Here is a 16,247-nt window from a genome sequence, read left to right as displayed (position 1 = left end):
CCCCCCCCCCCCCCCCCGTGAAAGTTTTGATTATACTTTCCAATCAGAAATTTTAGGTATGTATTGAACATCCTTGCTTGAGGGATTAAAATGGGGGCGGGTGGGAGATGACGACTTCCACTGCATTTTATAATTAAATTAAAATTACCAAAACCTGATAAATCTACTGTTAAGCCCCAATGGGGCTAGTGGGCATGCCCTACAAATAAGATTTAATTCCAACACTTGCAGTTTTGTTAAGTTAAGCTGCCCTTCCCCTTAGTCTTTAGTTTGTTTCAGACCCTCTTTTATACCTCTTTTCTTTCACTTTTTTTGAATGACTATTGTATTCTAAATACAAATTTATTTTCCTGTCTTTCCTTCAGGTAGTATTTTTACCTAATTCATCAAAGTTGTACCAAAGAAGCTGCTTTTTAAAGTATAATGGACTGAGTTGGCCTCCGTGATGATGAAAGGCAGTACCTTTGCTACCAGAACTATTAAAGACATCGTATTTTTATGGCACTTCCCCTACAACAGCTCACTAAATTAAAGGCTGCTCACTGTGGGCACAAGGTAATCACAACCAAAAACAACTGGGGTAGGGACAGTGAATATGCTCATTATGATACTGAGAAACTATTTCTAGGATGAAAGCACTGGCTTTCTAAATGATTGCCCCCAAAGCTCTAAACATACTTACTAAGTAGGTAAACTTAAACGATTCTGCACTATGTGTGTATCTATATTTCTTATCTGAATCCTGCTAATATATTAACAATTCAAAAAAAAATCTTTAAAAAGACTAGGGATAAATTCTGCTTCCCTCAATGAGGCATATTTTATAAATAACATTTTAAGTATCTGCAAAGCTGCCTTATTCTTAGAAGACCTAAAAGAAATAAGATTCATAGTAAGATGTTAAAATAACTTCCATTTCAATAGGAAAAAAGCTTTAAGGAGGTTCAATATGCATACAATTCAAAAATAAGGCCAAGCTAAATAAGTAAGAAGAAAATAAGAGAAAAATTAGGACAAGCTTGGTAGATCACAAGTTTAAAATGCAGAAATGCCCAACGCCCACAACAAAACCAGAAAAAAAAGTCAGATTAAGAAAGCTGCTTCACAGAAATGGATACTAACATAAATAAAAGGAAGGCAGAAACGCCAGTGTAAAAGAACCTACAGTTTTCGTTGGCATTGAAGCCTCTCAGAATGGCCTTCAGTTCCTGGAGCTTCTGATGAGCTCGTGCATGGACACTGTCAATCAGGAGCTTTTCTATTGATAAGTGATCAATCTGCATAAACAAGAACGACAGACTCGTATGTGCAATTTAAACATATTTACTTAAAAGCCCGAGAGTAGATTATTGTGTTTCAAGATAGTTCCTTTTAGAATCACACCAGTAAAAAAAAGCTAGCTTAAAGTTAAAAAGAAATATACAGTATATGGTACTGGTAGCTTCAAGACCACAGCTAACATTTTGGCAAGTATATATCAAGACAGTATACGTATTGGTTAGCAGTGATTAAATGGCAGAACTTCAGAATAAAATGGTGATCTAACCTAAGTTAAAAAATTTGAAAGAACATCTTCAAAATTAGGTATATAACATTAGTTATTTAAAAAAATGCAAAAGCATAACATTTGTTTAAAACGAGTTTCATAAAGGGTTTTAGGAACAACTGGGTATTTTAAAGAATTTGTGTTAAAAGTTTAAGTATAATTATTAAGTTATATATATTCATTTAATCAAAACAATATTAAAATATATTGAGATCTTTTACCTTCATGGCCCTTTCTACTAATTTGGAATCAGAAGCTGGCAAAGGAGGATCATGAAAAATCTGTAATGGCTTAGAGACATCATTTTCATCGATTTTAATTGTAACTTTGTGAACAGATGCCGTCCCTGTTTTTCTCCCAAGAACCTGTTGACTAGAGAAAAAAAGAAATATATTTTTTTAAATATTTATTTATTTGAGAGAGAGAGAGAGAGAGAGCGAGAGTGCACACACAAGTGAGCACAGGCAGAAGAACAGAGGGAGAGGGAGAGTGAATCCCAAGCAGACTCTGCACTGATTGCAGAGCCCAACATGGGGCTCGACCTCATGACCCTGAGATCAAGACCTGAGCCGAAACCAAGAGTTGGACACTCAACTGACTGTGCCACCCAGGCACCCCAAGAAAAAAGGAAATATTAATAAAAATTTTTTTCCAACACAGCCTGTTAACTTTTGGAATAAAACAGAAACAATCTATTGTGTACCTTAGCCAGTGCCTAGAACATGACAGGCCCTCAATGTTTGTGGAGGGAATAAATTAATACTGGGAAGTCAGCTATTCTATAATCAACACAATATGTGATTTACGTCCTTTAGAAAAAAACACAATTTAAAAACAAAACACATGCACACAAACGAAAAAAATCCCAAAACAAAACAACCTGCGTTCTAAGACATGTCTATTAATCTCTGATTCTTCTACAGAAAATGGGAATCAAGCAAAGTTCCAAGGAATCCAGGACTGTAAACAGCCTGATATGGATTTTCCCCAAAACCCTCCCCAAAAAAGATTTTAAGAAGCACAATTCAAAATGTAAAACTGCAATAAGCAAGCATGTTTTAAAAATATACACTATAATGGTCTTTCAAGCAATCTGGCATGAGTCCAGAGTAATCTAACTTTTAAAGAATAGCAAGTCTTACTACAAATAGAGGTCTACGTATTAAAAACATGCCACGTTCTAAGAAAGGGGTCAGTTATAGATGTGGTTTATATGACCCTAGGGACCTTACTATATAAAATCATGTTGCTAAAAGGTACACAGCTATTGGTATATAGTAAATCAGATGCATGAGAGAAAAAAAGAAAGAAAAAGAGTATTAACAGTCATAGCATGAACTCACCAGAATCAACTTCACTTACTTCCAAACTGAGAGGGAGAGGCACTTTCCAGCATGGTACCTTTCCACCTGCACAAGGTCTCCCCACCGCTCTCGGATTAACATTAGAGTTTGGGAATGTAGCACTTCTAACTGAAGCGATAAGCAGAAAGAATCTGATGGGTCTCGTTAAGCAAACTTAATAAATCACTACAACAGCCAATGAAGTACAAGCAAACTTCATTTAATGAAAGCTCTATTTCCCCAAAAGCTGGCTATGAAAGAATCTTCTGGAACTCTATTTCTCCAATGACACATACTAAAAAGTGTTGTAATTTGTGGCACAATTTTAGAAAGAAGTTTTATATTTAATTTTGAACCAACATAAACAAACTGTAAGGTCCAGGTTGCCTGCTAATTCATCACAGTTTAGAGAATATGAGTAGACCAAACAGCACTATTTTTTTCTTCCAGGTAGTACTATTTTAATTCATTTTTGTTTTTACCTGCAAAGTGAACAGTAAAATTTAAAATTTGGTTTATTACAGATGTATAATTATTCTTCACATTGACCTGTTCCCCAGCCCTGTTTCTACCCCCAAAGAGGAAGGGGGAAAGGAGTTTAGTCTGCTACAGTTCAGCATGGGGGGGGGGCAAATGGAAATGTGGGGGAGAGACACACAAATTCCTTACAAATATATGTCTCAAATTTCAAAAGGATACGTAGGCAGTTATACATGTCCTGAAGAGGTTTTTCATCAGCAAAGAGTCTAGACTGCACCAGCTGATGGATAAAGTTGATTTGCATACTGTGAACCAAGGCTCGCCCATCTTCCATTGGCAGGAGAAAAGAAGGTGGTTAATCAGAAAAGTGTACAGATCATATTATAGTACCAACTAAGGAAGAGTACACTAACACTAAATTAAAAAAAAAAGGGAAAGAAAAAAGAGCTGAAGTTATCTTTTGAAACCAGAGAACATTATACTTGAGAAACACTAATGCCTCTATGGATCAGTAGGTAGGTATGAGCATCCTAACATCTGCTTCAAATGACAGAATAAATTGCTAAACATTAATTATTCTGCAAGACTGTATCAATAACATAAAAACATCAAACATCTGAATTAATATTTATGATTTACCTCCTGTTTCCTTATCCTCAACTAGAATTTCTAGCTTGAGAAGACGCCATGGAACATCTGGATCATCTCCCATCACGGTCAAGGTGGCTTCAAATTCTCCCTCAACTCGAAACTTCACCCGGCCATTTGCTTTTAGAAGAAGAAAAAGATGACTACTTGCTAGAAAATAAGCAGCTTCCTGCTAACCTAGAACATTCAGTCTAACTTAAAAGAAATTTTAAATAGCTTGAAAGTTCTTTCATAAGTGCCCAAAGAATTTAGCAGTTCCTGCATAAGCAATAGCCAAAGGCAGTTAACACTTCTAACATCAACTAACAATTTTCTCTTGAGGCATATCTCTAGGGCTTCTTCTCTCCTCCGGTCCCAGGTGATCTCCCTGCTCCCAGCTTCACATACCAGCATTTTATCTCCAGGTACTAAAATTTTATCCCCAGGTACTGAAGAGAAATGATCGGGTTGACAAGTCACATACTTGAACACCACCTGAACTGCAGGCAAAACCTCAAAATAGTATATCTTCAAATGAAACCCCAAAAGCTGTTTTAAAAAAATTCTAACAAGTCAATTCTTTAAAAAAAATTAACAAATTTCAGGTACATACCAACTGTAAGATTTGCTAACTGAGGAGGAAGATCTGTGGTCACAAGCCGATGTCTAAGAATCTGATTGAGCTGGTGAAGTGTGGCTTGTTTCTCAATCTTGGTTATTGGGTCTGGAGGAATAATTTTATCCTACAAAAAAAATTAAGTGATTTTAAAATAATGTACAAAGAGACACAATTTTTACCTGCGCCTGTCTTAACGCAATATTTTTGTACTTTGCCCAAGAGAATCTCAACACTCATTTCTGCAGTCTACATCCAATAATAGTGACATGACCATTACTATCATGCTTTAGAATGCCAATGATTCCACCAGTCACCCAGCTAAGATAGTAATACAACACGATCTTCTTCATGCTCTATTTATAAGACCAAGTTCATGTCACTAGATGACTTCTACCACTTCTTAAAAGTATAAAATACAATAGCACCAAGTCAGTAAACAACTACCACAATAGTACTTAAAAAAAAAAAACTTCCAAAAAGCAACTAGCATGTAGTATTTTCACATCTGAAATAGATTATAAGTTAATGTGCACATGTTTAACCTCATACACACACACACACACACACACACACACACACAGATTCATCCATTTTGATAGTTATTCACATTCTGGCCTCAATTTATTTTAAAAAAATCACAATTTAAGTTATAGAGAAAAAAGTGAATTACATGAAATAATTGTTTTAAAAATACAAAATAGTTGTTTTGTTGGGCTCCTTAATAACAGAGTAGACTTCATTACCAAATCCTTCAACTTTTAAGAAGGGGAATGGGGAGCAACACACTTACCCTAATGCAGGTGGGCAGTCGTGGGTAAGACCCAGTAGTCAGTACATCAATGGCATATGGGATGGCAAAACTAGGCAGGCGTGCATGGACTAGGGCATCTCTAGCTAACGAGGCCAGGCGATCAGCAGTATCCACAAACAGAATGGCTTGCTGATCTAAAAAGCTTGAAATCATCTTTTAAAGCAAAGGGTAAAATGTATTAAGCTTCATTGATAACGAGCTGCTTTGCACTTCAAAAATCATTTATTCATTCCAAAGTAAACTTTGAGGGAATTAATACAGTTTCCACATTTTGAAACATTTAAGAAATTTTCCAGTAATGTGAATATTTAATATATTTGTATTTGACATTAAAAACAATAACTTTCTTTCACTTTAAGTAAAAGGTTTTCTAATTTGTTTCTCCATCCTTAACATTACACGTACATATCAGAAGTTAGGAAAAATAAATAGAATAAAATGCTTTTTACTCTCATAGACTTCTAGAGTTGGCTGGTAACAAAGTAGTCAAAAGCATGGACTCCTGGACCCAGACTGCCTTAGTCTTAATTTTAACTCTGCAACTTACTATCCGTATAAGCTTAGGCAAGTTATTTAGCCTCTCTGGGCCTCAGTTTTTTCAACCGTGAAATGGAGATAATGATTTCCAACCTCGTAAGGTTGTTCTGAGAATTAAGAGTTAATGCATATAGGGTTGCCTGGGTGGCTCAGTCAGTTAAAGCATCCAACTCTTGGTTTCCGCTCAGGTCATGATCTCCTGGAGATCATGTATCCAGTATTGGGCTCTGCGCTCAGCAGGGAATCTCCTTGAGATTCTCTCCCTCTGTTCCTCCCCCTACTTGAGCGCTCGCGCATGCGCGCTCTCTCTCAAATAAATAAATCTTTTTTTTAAAGAGTTAATACATTTTAAAACCTTCAGAACACTGCGCAGAACACATAAAATACTCCATAAATGTTGCCTGTTGTATGAAATACAGGCCAACTTCATGACCCAAACAGAAATCCTTTCCATCAGTTCTCTACTGAATACATTTCATAAGGATACCTGAACTAGCTCATCACAGAGCTGAAAACTACTTCCTTGAAACTTTTACCTTGTATTCTGGAGCAGTAATGTCTCTCATGTCCTTCAAATGGGGAAGCCTACCCCATCTCCAAGTTAAACATCCCAAGTCACTTCATTTAGTCTATCTCCAAATTTCCGACTCACCACCCTTGTTCTGCTGCCTTGGAAATGCTCCAGTTTTTCAGTGGTCAACTTAAAACATGGTATCCAGAATCAATACCACATCACACCACAATTAATACCAGAACACAATGCCCTACATTTTCTCAGTATTACCATACTCATTTTTATTATCTGATCTTCACAACTCTAGGAAATAGACAAAATCAGGTAATTACTATCACCTTAGAGATGAGAAAATTGAGACTTAGGTTAAGACATCTGCCCAAAGAAAGCCAACAATCAGAGAAACTGGAACCAAAAAATGTTTCTTCTCTTAGACTGCCCAGAAGCGCTACCTTGCATGACTACTAAAATGGGAGTCCACTACAAGGCCTTGAATTTTGCACATGAATCTCTATCAAGCAAGGTCCTTTTTTCATCCTGAAACTAAAGCAGGACTGTAATCTGTCTGATTCTAACACAGTAAAACCATTTGGATCCTACTTCTCTCAACTTTTTTTGAAGATTTATTTATTTATTTGAGACAGCGAGAGAGTGAGCACGAGCAGGAGGGACAGAAGGAAAGAGAGAGAGAATCTCAAGCACACCCTGCACCAAGCATGGAGCCTGATCCGGGCTCCATCCCACGACCCTGAGATCACTACCCGAGCCAAAACCAAGAGTCAGATGCTCAGTCGACTGTGTCCCTACTTCTCTCAACTTCTGAGCTGTTTTTTTTTAAAGATTTTATTTATTTATTTGACAGAGATAGAGACAGCCAGAGAGAGAGGGAACACAAGCAGGGGGAGTGGGAGAGGAAGAAACAGGCTTCCAGCAGAGGAGCCTGATGTGGGGCTCGAACCCAGAATGCCGGGATCACGCCCTGAGCCGAAGGCAGACGCTTAACGACTGAGCCACTCAGATGCCCCCTGAGCTGGTTTTTATTCAGATTTAGATCATACCAAGTCTCCAATCCAGGACACTGTAAAAGTGCTTATCAGACCAAAGCCAAGGCCAAAGAATACCACAGACCTCCCTCTGGGAAGACATGCATCAACCCTGGTGGGGTACTACAGTTCATCCAGCCCACATTGCTTCACCTTAAACGTGGGTAATTAATGAACATTCTTGACACTACTCTGACTCAATTCAAAATACACTAGCTTCAGTTATACTCCTCTGACTTAGAAATCTAATGAATAAACATACAATTTTAGTTTTGAGTAACTTTTTAGTAAAACTATACAGGTCCCTAACGATCATCACATTCTTTTTTTTTTTTTTAAGCACTCACGTGCCAGCTGTTAATATGGTTAATAATATTCTTTCAAATTTAACTGAGCACTTTATAGACGTTCCTCTAAGAAAAATACATAAATGGCCAAAAGCACACGAAAACATATTCAACATCACTGGTCCGCAGAGAAATGCAAATCAAAACCACAATGAGATATCACTTTCACACCTAACAGGATGGCTAGAATCAAAATGTCAGACAATAACAAGTATCGGCATGGAGAAAAACTGGAACCCTCAAACATTGATGGTGGCAACGTAAAATGGTACAGCCATTTTGGAAGACAGTCTGGCAGTTCCTCAAGTGATTAAACATAGTCACCATATGACCCAACCATTCCATTCCTAGGCATATACCCAAGAGAAATGAAAACATATGTCCATGCAGAAACTTGTACATGAATGTTTACAGCAACATTATTCATAACAGCCAACAACTAGAAGCAACCTAAATGTCCATAAACTGATGATAAACAAAATATAGATCCATACAATTCAACTATAAAAAGAAACAACGTACTACTACATGCTACAACATGATTGAACCTTGAAAACGTTATGCTAAGTGAAATAAGCCAGTTACAAAAGACCCCATATTACGATTCCATCTATATGAAATGTTCAGAAGGCAAATCTATTGACAGCAGATTAGTGCTTGCTTAGGGCTGGGGAGGGGGTACCTGGAGGCAACAGCAAAAGGCTACATGTTTTCTTTTTGAGGTGATGACAATGTTCTAAACTGACTGATGGTTGCACATACCTGAATATACTAAAAACCACTGAACTGTATACTTCAAATGGGTGGATTGTATGGTATATGAATTATATCTCAATAAAGCTGTTTTTTAAAAGGCTCCAGGAATATGAGAGATATTTTCTTTTTCTTTGATAAAACATGATCAAGACTGTTTTAACATTAGAGTTATAAACTGTGTATTTATACACTGTTACACACTTAATATGTCTGGTATGGCTAAAGATCATTATCTATTAAGAACCTCAAATGAGACTAGGTAAATAATCACTAGGTTGAGAACAGAAGAATCAAAACATGAATAATCCTCTAACTCTCCAGTTGATGGACCTTATGCCTGACATAAACACATCTGTATCTACATTCACAAAACAAAAATACCGAAACTTTATATAAAGTCAACATGAGACTTTATTCAGAATGTGACTTACTTGAACAGCCAATTCAAAAAACTAATAGAATGCTGAACTATGAATTAATGAAAGATGAATTATGATATGACTCAATATAAAAACCAAGAGTTTTGGATTTTCCTTGACATTATGTTACTGAAGCACAACTCAGTAGTATTAAACAGGTAACTGAAATACCCATGATATAATTAGGGATTTAACACCAGGTTTGAATAATTGAAACCTTGGATTTGATATATTTCAGTGACACCTAACTTTTCATTCCAAGTCTGAACATCTTTAAGAAAAGATTACCCCAAGTTAAGTAATTATTGAAAAGAAACCCTAGGCTTTTCAGAAATATTATACCATGTTTTCTCATTTCAGCCAAAACAGATTTACTACATTTGGTGTCCAAATTTCCAGAACAATGAATTATAAAACTTTCTGATAAGTTTGGTATAAGTCTGTTTATTAATATTTCTAATCAAAACTATCCTCCTGCGGCACCTGGGTGGCTCAGTCATTAAGTGTCTGCCTTCGGCTCAGGGCGTGATCCCAGGGTCCTGGGATCGAGCCCCACATCGGGCTCCCTGCTCTGCTGGGAGCCTGCTTCATCCTCTCCCAACCCCCCTGCTTATGTTCCCTCTCTCTCGCTGGCTGTCTCTCTGTCAAATGAATAAACACAATCTTAAAAAAAACAAAACAACAACAAAAAAAACTACTCTTTCAATGATGCTTTACAGTGGACAAAAGACCTTCTGAATACAAACTTTAATTTCCCTATCATACCAACAGACAAGAGATGAATCAAAGAACATTTCCGCCCATGAAAAAACAATATACAGGGTACAAAATATTCTCCCTCTAAATAAACCTGTGATCGAGGTTATATTTCAGAAAGAGGATAGGTTACTCCTATGGACAAAAGATACGGGGCTAGAATGTATCTTGGTAGAATTCTTCCAGTCTTGTCACTAGCTTAGTTGGTAGAGCTGGAACTGAGTATCGACTTTAATGAAAATTGGGTTTTATTTTTAACTTAAAAAAAATTATTCTAGAATTTACAATTCTCAACTTCTTCACAGCCGCTTTTCTCCTTTCACTTTAGCAACTTTCACATAGGCTCTGTGTCTAATGATGAGGAACCCAGTAGAACCAAGGACAGTGAATGCAGAGGCTACAATGGGGGAGAGGTCAGGAAATCACGTGCAGAAACACAACTGTGTCCTAGATTCCTTTCTGAAGTGGGATTTTATGGAAGAGGCAAACCCTGATAGACCTGCAAATATAAAAGTACTATAAAAATATTTTCAACTTAGCCTGTCAGGGTGCTAAAAAGAAATTTATTATGGTACCTCTATACTGACCAGGTGGCTGCTCATTTTAACTTATCCAGGAAGTCTAGTAAACTTTAAAAGAATTTGAAAAGGACTCAAATAAAATTTAAACAATGTAAAGCTGTTTTTCTGCCTTTGCTGATAAAAACTGATAAAAAAAAATTTTTAATGTTATTACATAATTGAATGGAAAAAAAAATATGAGCATCTTTGTCAAGCTTGGAGAATCTACCTACTTTCCAAATATAACTGACAGTGGCTGGAAGGTTACTTGGCCTTGTAGAGCTGACCTCAATTAAAGTGAATAAATGCTCTCATTATTTTAGGACTTTATTCACTTTATGATAATTACTCTACCCTTTTTAATATGAAAGGGCACTCTACTCTCTTCCCATTCTCCTCACTGGAAGTGACAGAAGTAAAACGGAAAGGAGTAATCATGTGTTTCGTTTGTTAACACGGTGCCATCCTACCGAAGTTATGAGCTATGAGCTTTTTTTGGGGGAGGGGAGGCAGATTTTAGCATCTTCACTACCTGTCACTCCTCTGAATTCAAAAGTGATTTAATAGGCAAAGACTATGAGCTTCTTGAGGGTAGGGGCTGTGCCTTACTTAAATCCCATCTGCCATACCTTATGCCCTGTGCTCACTAAAGGGTTTGGAGAATCAGCAGATAAATAAACAGATAAATGCCGTTATCAGCTCTGTGACCTTGAAGAAGTAATTTAGTTCCTAAGAACTTTATTCCCTCACCTGTAAAACAAGAAGAAAATACCAACTCTGCCATACTCAGAGGGTTTTCAAGAATCAATAGGCAAAATTCAAGGAAGTACTTTGCACACTCTAAGGAAGTGTACAAATGTAAAGCTGTGTCCCCCCCTATAGTTCAAGTCTCATATTTAATGTCTTCCAGAATAATGTCTCCAGATACAGCCTATTCTTTTTTCCTGCTCAGGTGATCAAATACTAAGTTTCTACAGAAATATATTACACATTTTTTTAAAGATTTCATTTATTTATTTGAGAGAGAAAGACAGCGTGGGAAAGCACCAGTGGGGGGTAGGGTGGGGAGAGGGAGAAGTAGGCTCCCTGCTGAGCAGGGAGCCCGATGTGGGGCTTGATCCCAGGACCCCAGGACCATGACCTGAGCCAAAGGCAGATGGTGAAGCAACTGAGCCACCCAGGCGCCCCTATGCATTTTCATACAGAAACAGATTACTCACTTAAGTACTATCTCTCAAAACAAATCAACAGATATAAATTAAAGCTAAAATTAGAAGCTATGTCTATTATAAGTTAACATTCCAAAAAGTTATTTTATATAAAATACAATCAGAAGTTTAACTCACCGCACATTTTTCCACCTTGCCAGCATTATTAGCCCATTTCACTAAAGCTAATAGTCGAACAAAGAGTTGACGTGTCCGGCTAGCAAACTGCACTATTTCTATTTTCCTATAAAATAAAACAATTCTTAGTGAACCAACATATTTGAAAAGAGTATTTCACAATTTATTTCATCTGGGCTAAAATATGAATCAACCTTTGTTTATAACCATTACAATGAAATGAACCACCTAAGTTATTTACCTAAATATGAATTATTGTCGCATTTTGTATACTGCCTGCATTTTTTATTTTCTACTTCTGAGTAATAAATCCAAAAAAATGTTTTAGCAATGAATCACAATCACGTTTTAAAAATTAATTTTGTGTGACAATAAAAGTTGTTTACTAAACTATAGCCAGTTCACAGATACAAAAGTACAACATAAAAGTTAACTAGGTCACAGAGGAGAACAAATTAAGAGTCAGAATTTCATAATTGAGACTATGAGCTATGAATTAGCAACCTTTTTGGTACGAGAAAGGAACTGAAACAGATCTTTACCAAAGCTTGAAAGCGTCTCACTTCTACAAAAGCAAAGGCCCATTTCCCATCTTGCAAGTGCATGATTTAAACACCTGAATAATCAAAGAACTATGCAACTCTTTACCAAACTAATTTCAGTGACAAACTCAGGTTAAAGAAAGTAAGCGGAGCACTAAAAATAAAAGCTAAATTGTTTGTCCGTATCTATTTTTATGCCATATCCACTACGATGCTTTTTCTCTCAATACTCATCAGTATTTTTATCATCTCATAAAGCCTTAAAAGCTTTACATTGTCAGTTAGTGTGTTTGCTAGACCTCTCAATTTCCTGTCAGCCATAAAATGAAAATCACTTTCGCAGTTTACCTTAAGATACTGAAAAAAATATTCGACAGGCCAGGACTGATGACAGGACCCAGCAGGACATCAACATCCCTCCAAGTGGACTCTGACCTATATTAATCTCAGTACAGCTGTTCAATGGCCTACAGATCCAACCCACATCTCTGTATCTCACCAACAGCAACACCATGAGGCAATGCACCAAAATAAAAGCTTTTGTTGAAGTATAATCCTGAGGACTACAGAGTCTAACTCCTAGCCAGAGCATGTGTGCATAGCCCACAAAAAAACCTGAAAAGGCTTCCTTAAGATTCAGCCAGCAATAGGATTATTGGTAGTACACAGAGAAGAAGCAAAGGCACAGATACAATTAAGACTCTTTGCCACTGTCTGTGAAGGATCTTAAGAGAGAAAACAAGCAAAGCATCTGGAGCACAGCAGAAATAGGAAATGTACATTAAGACCTCGGCACTATCTCAGTGCTGGGAGCCCCAGTACTGACACTCCAACTCAGCAATGACTTAGCACGTGAGCTCTCTGTTCTCCTAGAGCAAACATATCTGTATATTATTAACTTGGTTCCCCAAATGATCTCCTGTACTGGAAAGCAAACGCCCACCTTTGTAAACTATTGTAACATGACTTTTTTGATACCATGCAATCGCAAGTGATCAGCAGCATGAGTCAGTTTTTCAAGGTCCAGTTTCCCTTCTGACCCCAGACTGTACAGAAGAAATCCGGATTTACATTTCCTTCCTTTAAAACTGACCAGCCAAACCATTACAAAGGTATGCTTCAAGGGGTCTCTCCCATCTCTCCCTGTTCGATCTAACTCCATCAGAAAGATAGCTGGTGGTGGGGGTGGGGAGCAGAGTCACTAATAAACCTTCCCTAGTGACTTAATATTTAGGAGAAAAAAAAAAAGTAACCAAGGAGCAAAAGTAGTGCCAGAGATACAGTCAAGTAGCCTATACTGTTGCCACAATGTAAACCTCCATCACAGGATTACTTTGAAATTTATCTTGTTCCTTTGGCCTATGGAAACATTGATGTTTAGTTATGTCTTAAGCCCCAAACTCCAACTCAGTCAAAATTCTTTCAACTATGAAACAGCAACAGCAATATGCAAATGTCAATTCTCTAAAAATATCTAATAGCATCATTGTAGCTAATGGTAAATTAGCAGCCAACTTTCTTAAGTCAGTCTGTTCCTCAGCTTCTTCTATTAAGTTCTATACCTTCTACATCTTCCTATCCACCTTGGGGACTTGACAACAAAGGTTTCTAGAACACAAGGTCCAGAGCTGGTCTACACCAAGAATTGTCAAGGATGAGGAAATCACATTTCCCAGGCTTCCCTAAACAAATGGTGTAAAACATCACCCTAGGTTCTCTGGATCTAGGTTTCCAATCCACAGCCCTACCCCTCATACACACGCACGCGTGCACACACACACGTGCGCACATACACACACACACACACACACTCTCTCTCTTTCTCTTTCTCACATACACTCTCACAGATATACCAATATAGACACAGACTTAAGGTTTTTTTCATACTCACCTTTCCACATCAGATTTCCTTGGCAGTCTAAGAGGAAAAAAAAAAAAAGAAATTGACTAAATATACACATAGCTTCACCAGAATATGATAATGGTCTGTATTTTGACTCTATTACATACCTTAGTGTTTCAGAGAAACTAGATAAATAGCCACTACAGGCTTATGTGGCTACCTACTCTCTTTTATGAGTTTCTAGCAATATGACTATAAGGGAAAAAAACCAACAAAGGAACATCCCTCTCCATTCGAGATGGTCCAAGAGGTATTGCATGAACCTCAAACATTTAAAAAGCTCAAGTCTTATATTAAACACATTACTATATCACAGAGTCAGAGAAAATATTCTTTTTAAAACCAAAATAGACACGGATGCAGAATACCAGCTGCTAGCCTCCTTGTAGCCAATGGAACCTTGCTTCCAAACAATAATCTCTCAATGTTTTGTCAGGATGGGCAAAACTGGAAGCTAAGCACACAAAAGGACCAGTGTCAGCCAAGGGTTTTATGGTAATTGTGATGTTGCATAGTGGTTAGATGTAAATGATTACTTTTAAGCTCCAGTAAGGTTTTGATTTCTTTTTTGCTAGTTCTCCAGTACAACAGCCAGCAACCAGTGTCACCATTTTCCCTGTTAAATTATACCATTTAACACTCTCACATCCATGGATACTTACAAAGGTCCTGATCTGCCTCCTGAATCACCATATTCTGGAAACCTCTATACCATGGCTCAATATTCAACAGCCTCAGTAACTCTAAAGCCTCCTCTACATCTAATCCCTTCTTGAAGAACACACACTGAGCCACTTAGATTCTCTTCTCCCACCCACAGGCCACAGGTGCAGAAAAAATAAAATCAGAGTTCAAGGTACGAGGAGGGGAAACTATCAAAATGAGCTCTGGCTTGTAGTTAACAATAATTCTGAGAGTAGACAGCGAGATAGAAGTTGAAGTTATGATCCGGGTGATAAAGGAAACTAGGTAGAACCTGGAAGGGCCAGCAGGATCAGATGAAGCAGAAATTAAGGTCTTGTAAGACCGCAAGGAAAAACAACCAGCGAGTTCCTCTACATGTGAAAGCTCCCAAGAACACTCCCTTTGAGAAGTCACAACCCTTGTCCTCAAGGGAGGGAGAGATGAGAACCATGGACGCTGGTGTGTGCATAACGGACAGAAACAAAAGAGGAGCGCCTTTGGGGGTAGAAAGAACAGGAAACATTGTTCCAGCTCTTCCCACCTGCCCCACAGACCCTAATAGGATCATCTCATGTCAGAAGCGGTATCATTTCGGGGACAAAGATTTGGCTTTGCTGTCTACATCCCCCTTTCCTCCCAATTCCTCCTCATCTATTTAAAATCCGTTATGGATAACAAATCCACCATTTGGGGCAAAAGCCCTAAAATGCAAATTTTTGGAAGTCGCAGACATTTATTTACACCAAAGTGTAATAACACAAGTTATTACATGACTGAGATCCTAGCATTTTCTAATTTTAATTAAAACAAGTTAAAAAAAAAAAAGTAGAACCTAATTCCCTAAGAAGTCAAGGCAGAGTGTAAACTCTTAGATGAGAGCACGTATGTTGGTGAGGAGGTGGGGGTAGACAAGAAGGGAAAAAAAAAAACCCAAAAAAACCCCCAAAAATTGGTGGCCAAAAACAAACCACTGAAATTGTCAAGGTGGTCCTTTTTACTTTCAATAGTTCACAGACAAGCATCAAATAAGGCAGAAATAAAACTCTTATTTTTTTTTAAGATTTTATTTATTTTTATGACAGAGAGACAGCCAGCGAGAGAGGGAACACAGCAGGGGAGTGGGAGAGGAAGAAGCAGGCTCCCAGCAGAGGAGCCCGATGTGGGACTCGATCCCGCAACGCCGGGATCACGCCCTGAGCCGAAGGCAGACGCTTAACGACTGCGCCACCCAGGTGCCCCAGAAATAAAACTCTTATAAAGTAGACCTAGATCGCCAGTTTTACATCAATACATTGATTCTGACAGTTCCCAACTGAACAAGGAAAAATACATGATTTAGGAACTCCAAGGTAAGTTCCTAAACTAATTTTGGTTAGCACAAATCAAAAGAGAAAAGAGTTATTTTATATGTGCA

General features: G+C 37.7%; 1 protein-coding gene across 2 annotated transcripts in view; it reads right to left on the bottom strand.

The window, feature by feature from the left end:
- MED14 (mediator complex subunit 14) overlaps window positions 1–16,247 on the bottom strand; it is a 72,699-nt gene that overhangs the window by 53,570 nt on the left and 2,882 nt on the right. For both annotated transcript variants that reach the window (XM_040632887.1, XM_040632895.1), the window contains exons 2-10: window positions 14,138–14,164; window positions 11,705–11,810; window positions 5,406–5,579; window positions 4,610–4,739; window positions 4,009–4,137; window positions 3,589–3,696; window positions 2,909–3,041; window positions 1,768–1,918; window positions 1,166–1,277 (exon numbers count right to left, since the gene is read on the bottom strand). In XM_040632887.1, coding sequence (XP_040488821.1) covers window positions 1,166–1,277; window positions 1,768–1,918; window positions 2,909–3,041; window positions 3,589–3,696; window positions 4,009–4,137; window positions 4,610–4,739; window positions 5,406–5,579; window positions 11,705–11,810; window positions 14,138–14,164 — 1,070 coding nt within the window. The remainder of the gene's footprint in view (window positions 1–1,165; window positions 1,278–1,767; window positions 1,919–2,908; window positions 3,042–3,588; window positions 3,697–4,008; window positions 4,138–4,609; window positions 4,740–5,405; window positions 5,580–11,704; window positions 11,811–14,137; window positions 14,165–16,247) is intronic.

The sequence above is a fragment of the Ursus maritimus genome (assembly GCF_017311325.1).
Source record: "Ursus maritimus isolate PB19 chromosome X unlocalized genomic scaffold, ASM1731132v1 scaffold_X1, whole genome shotgun sequence".
NCBI classification, from domain to species: Eukaryota; Metazoa; Chordata; class Mammalia; order Carnivora; family Ursidae; genus Ursus; species Ursus maritimus.
This window is presented reverse-complemented; position numbering and strand designations above follow the sequence as displayed.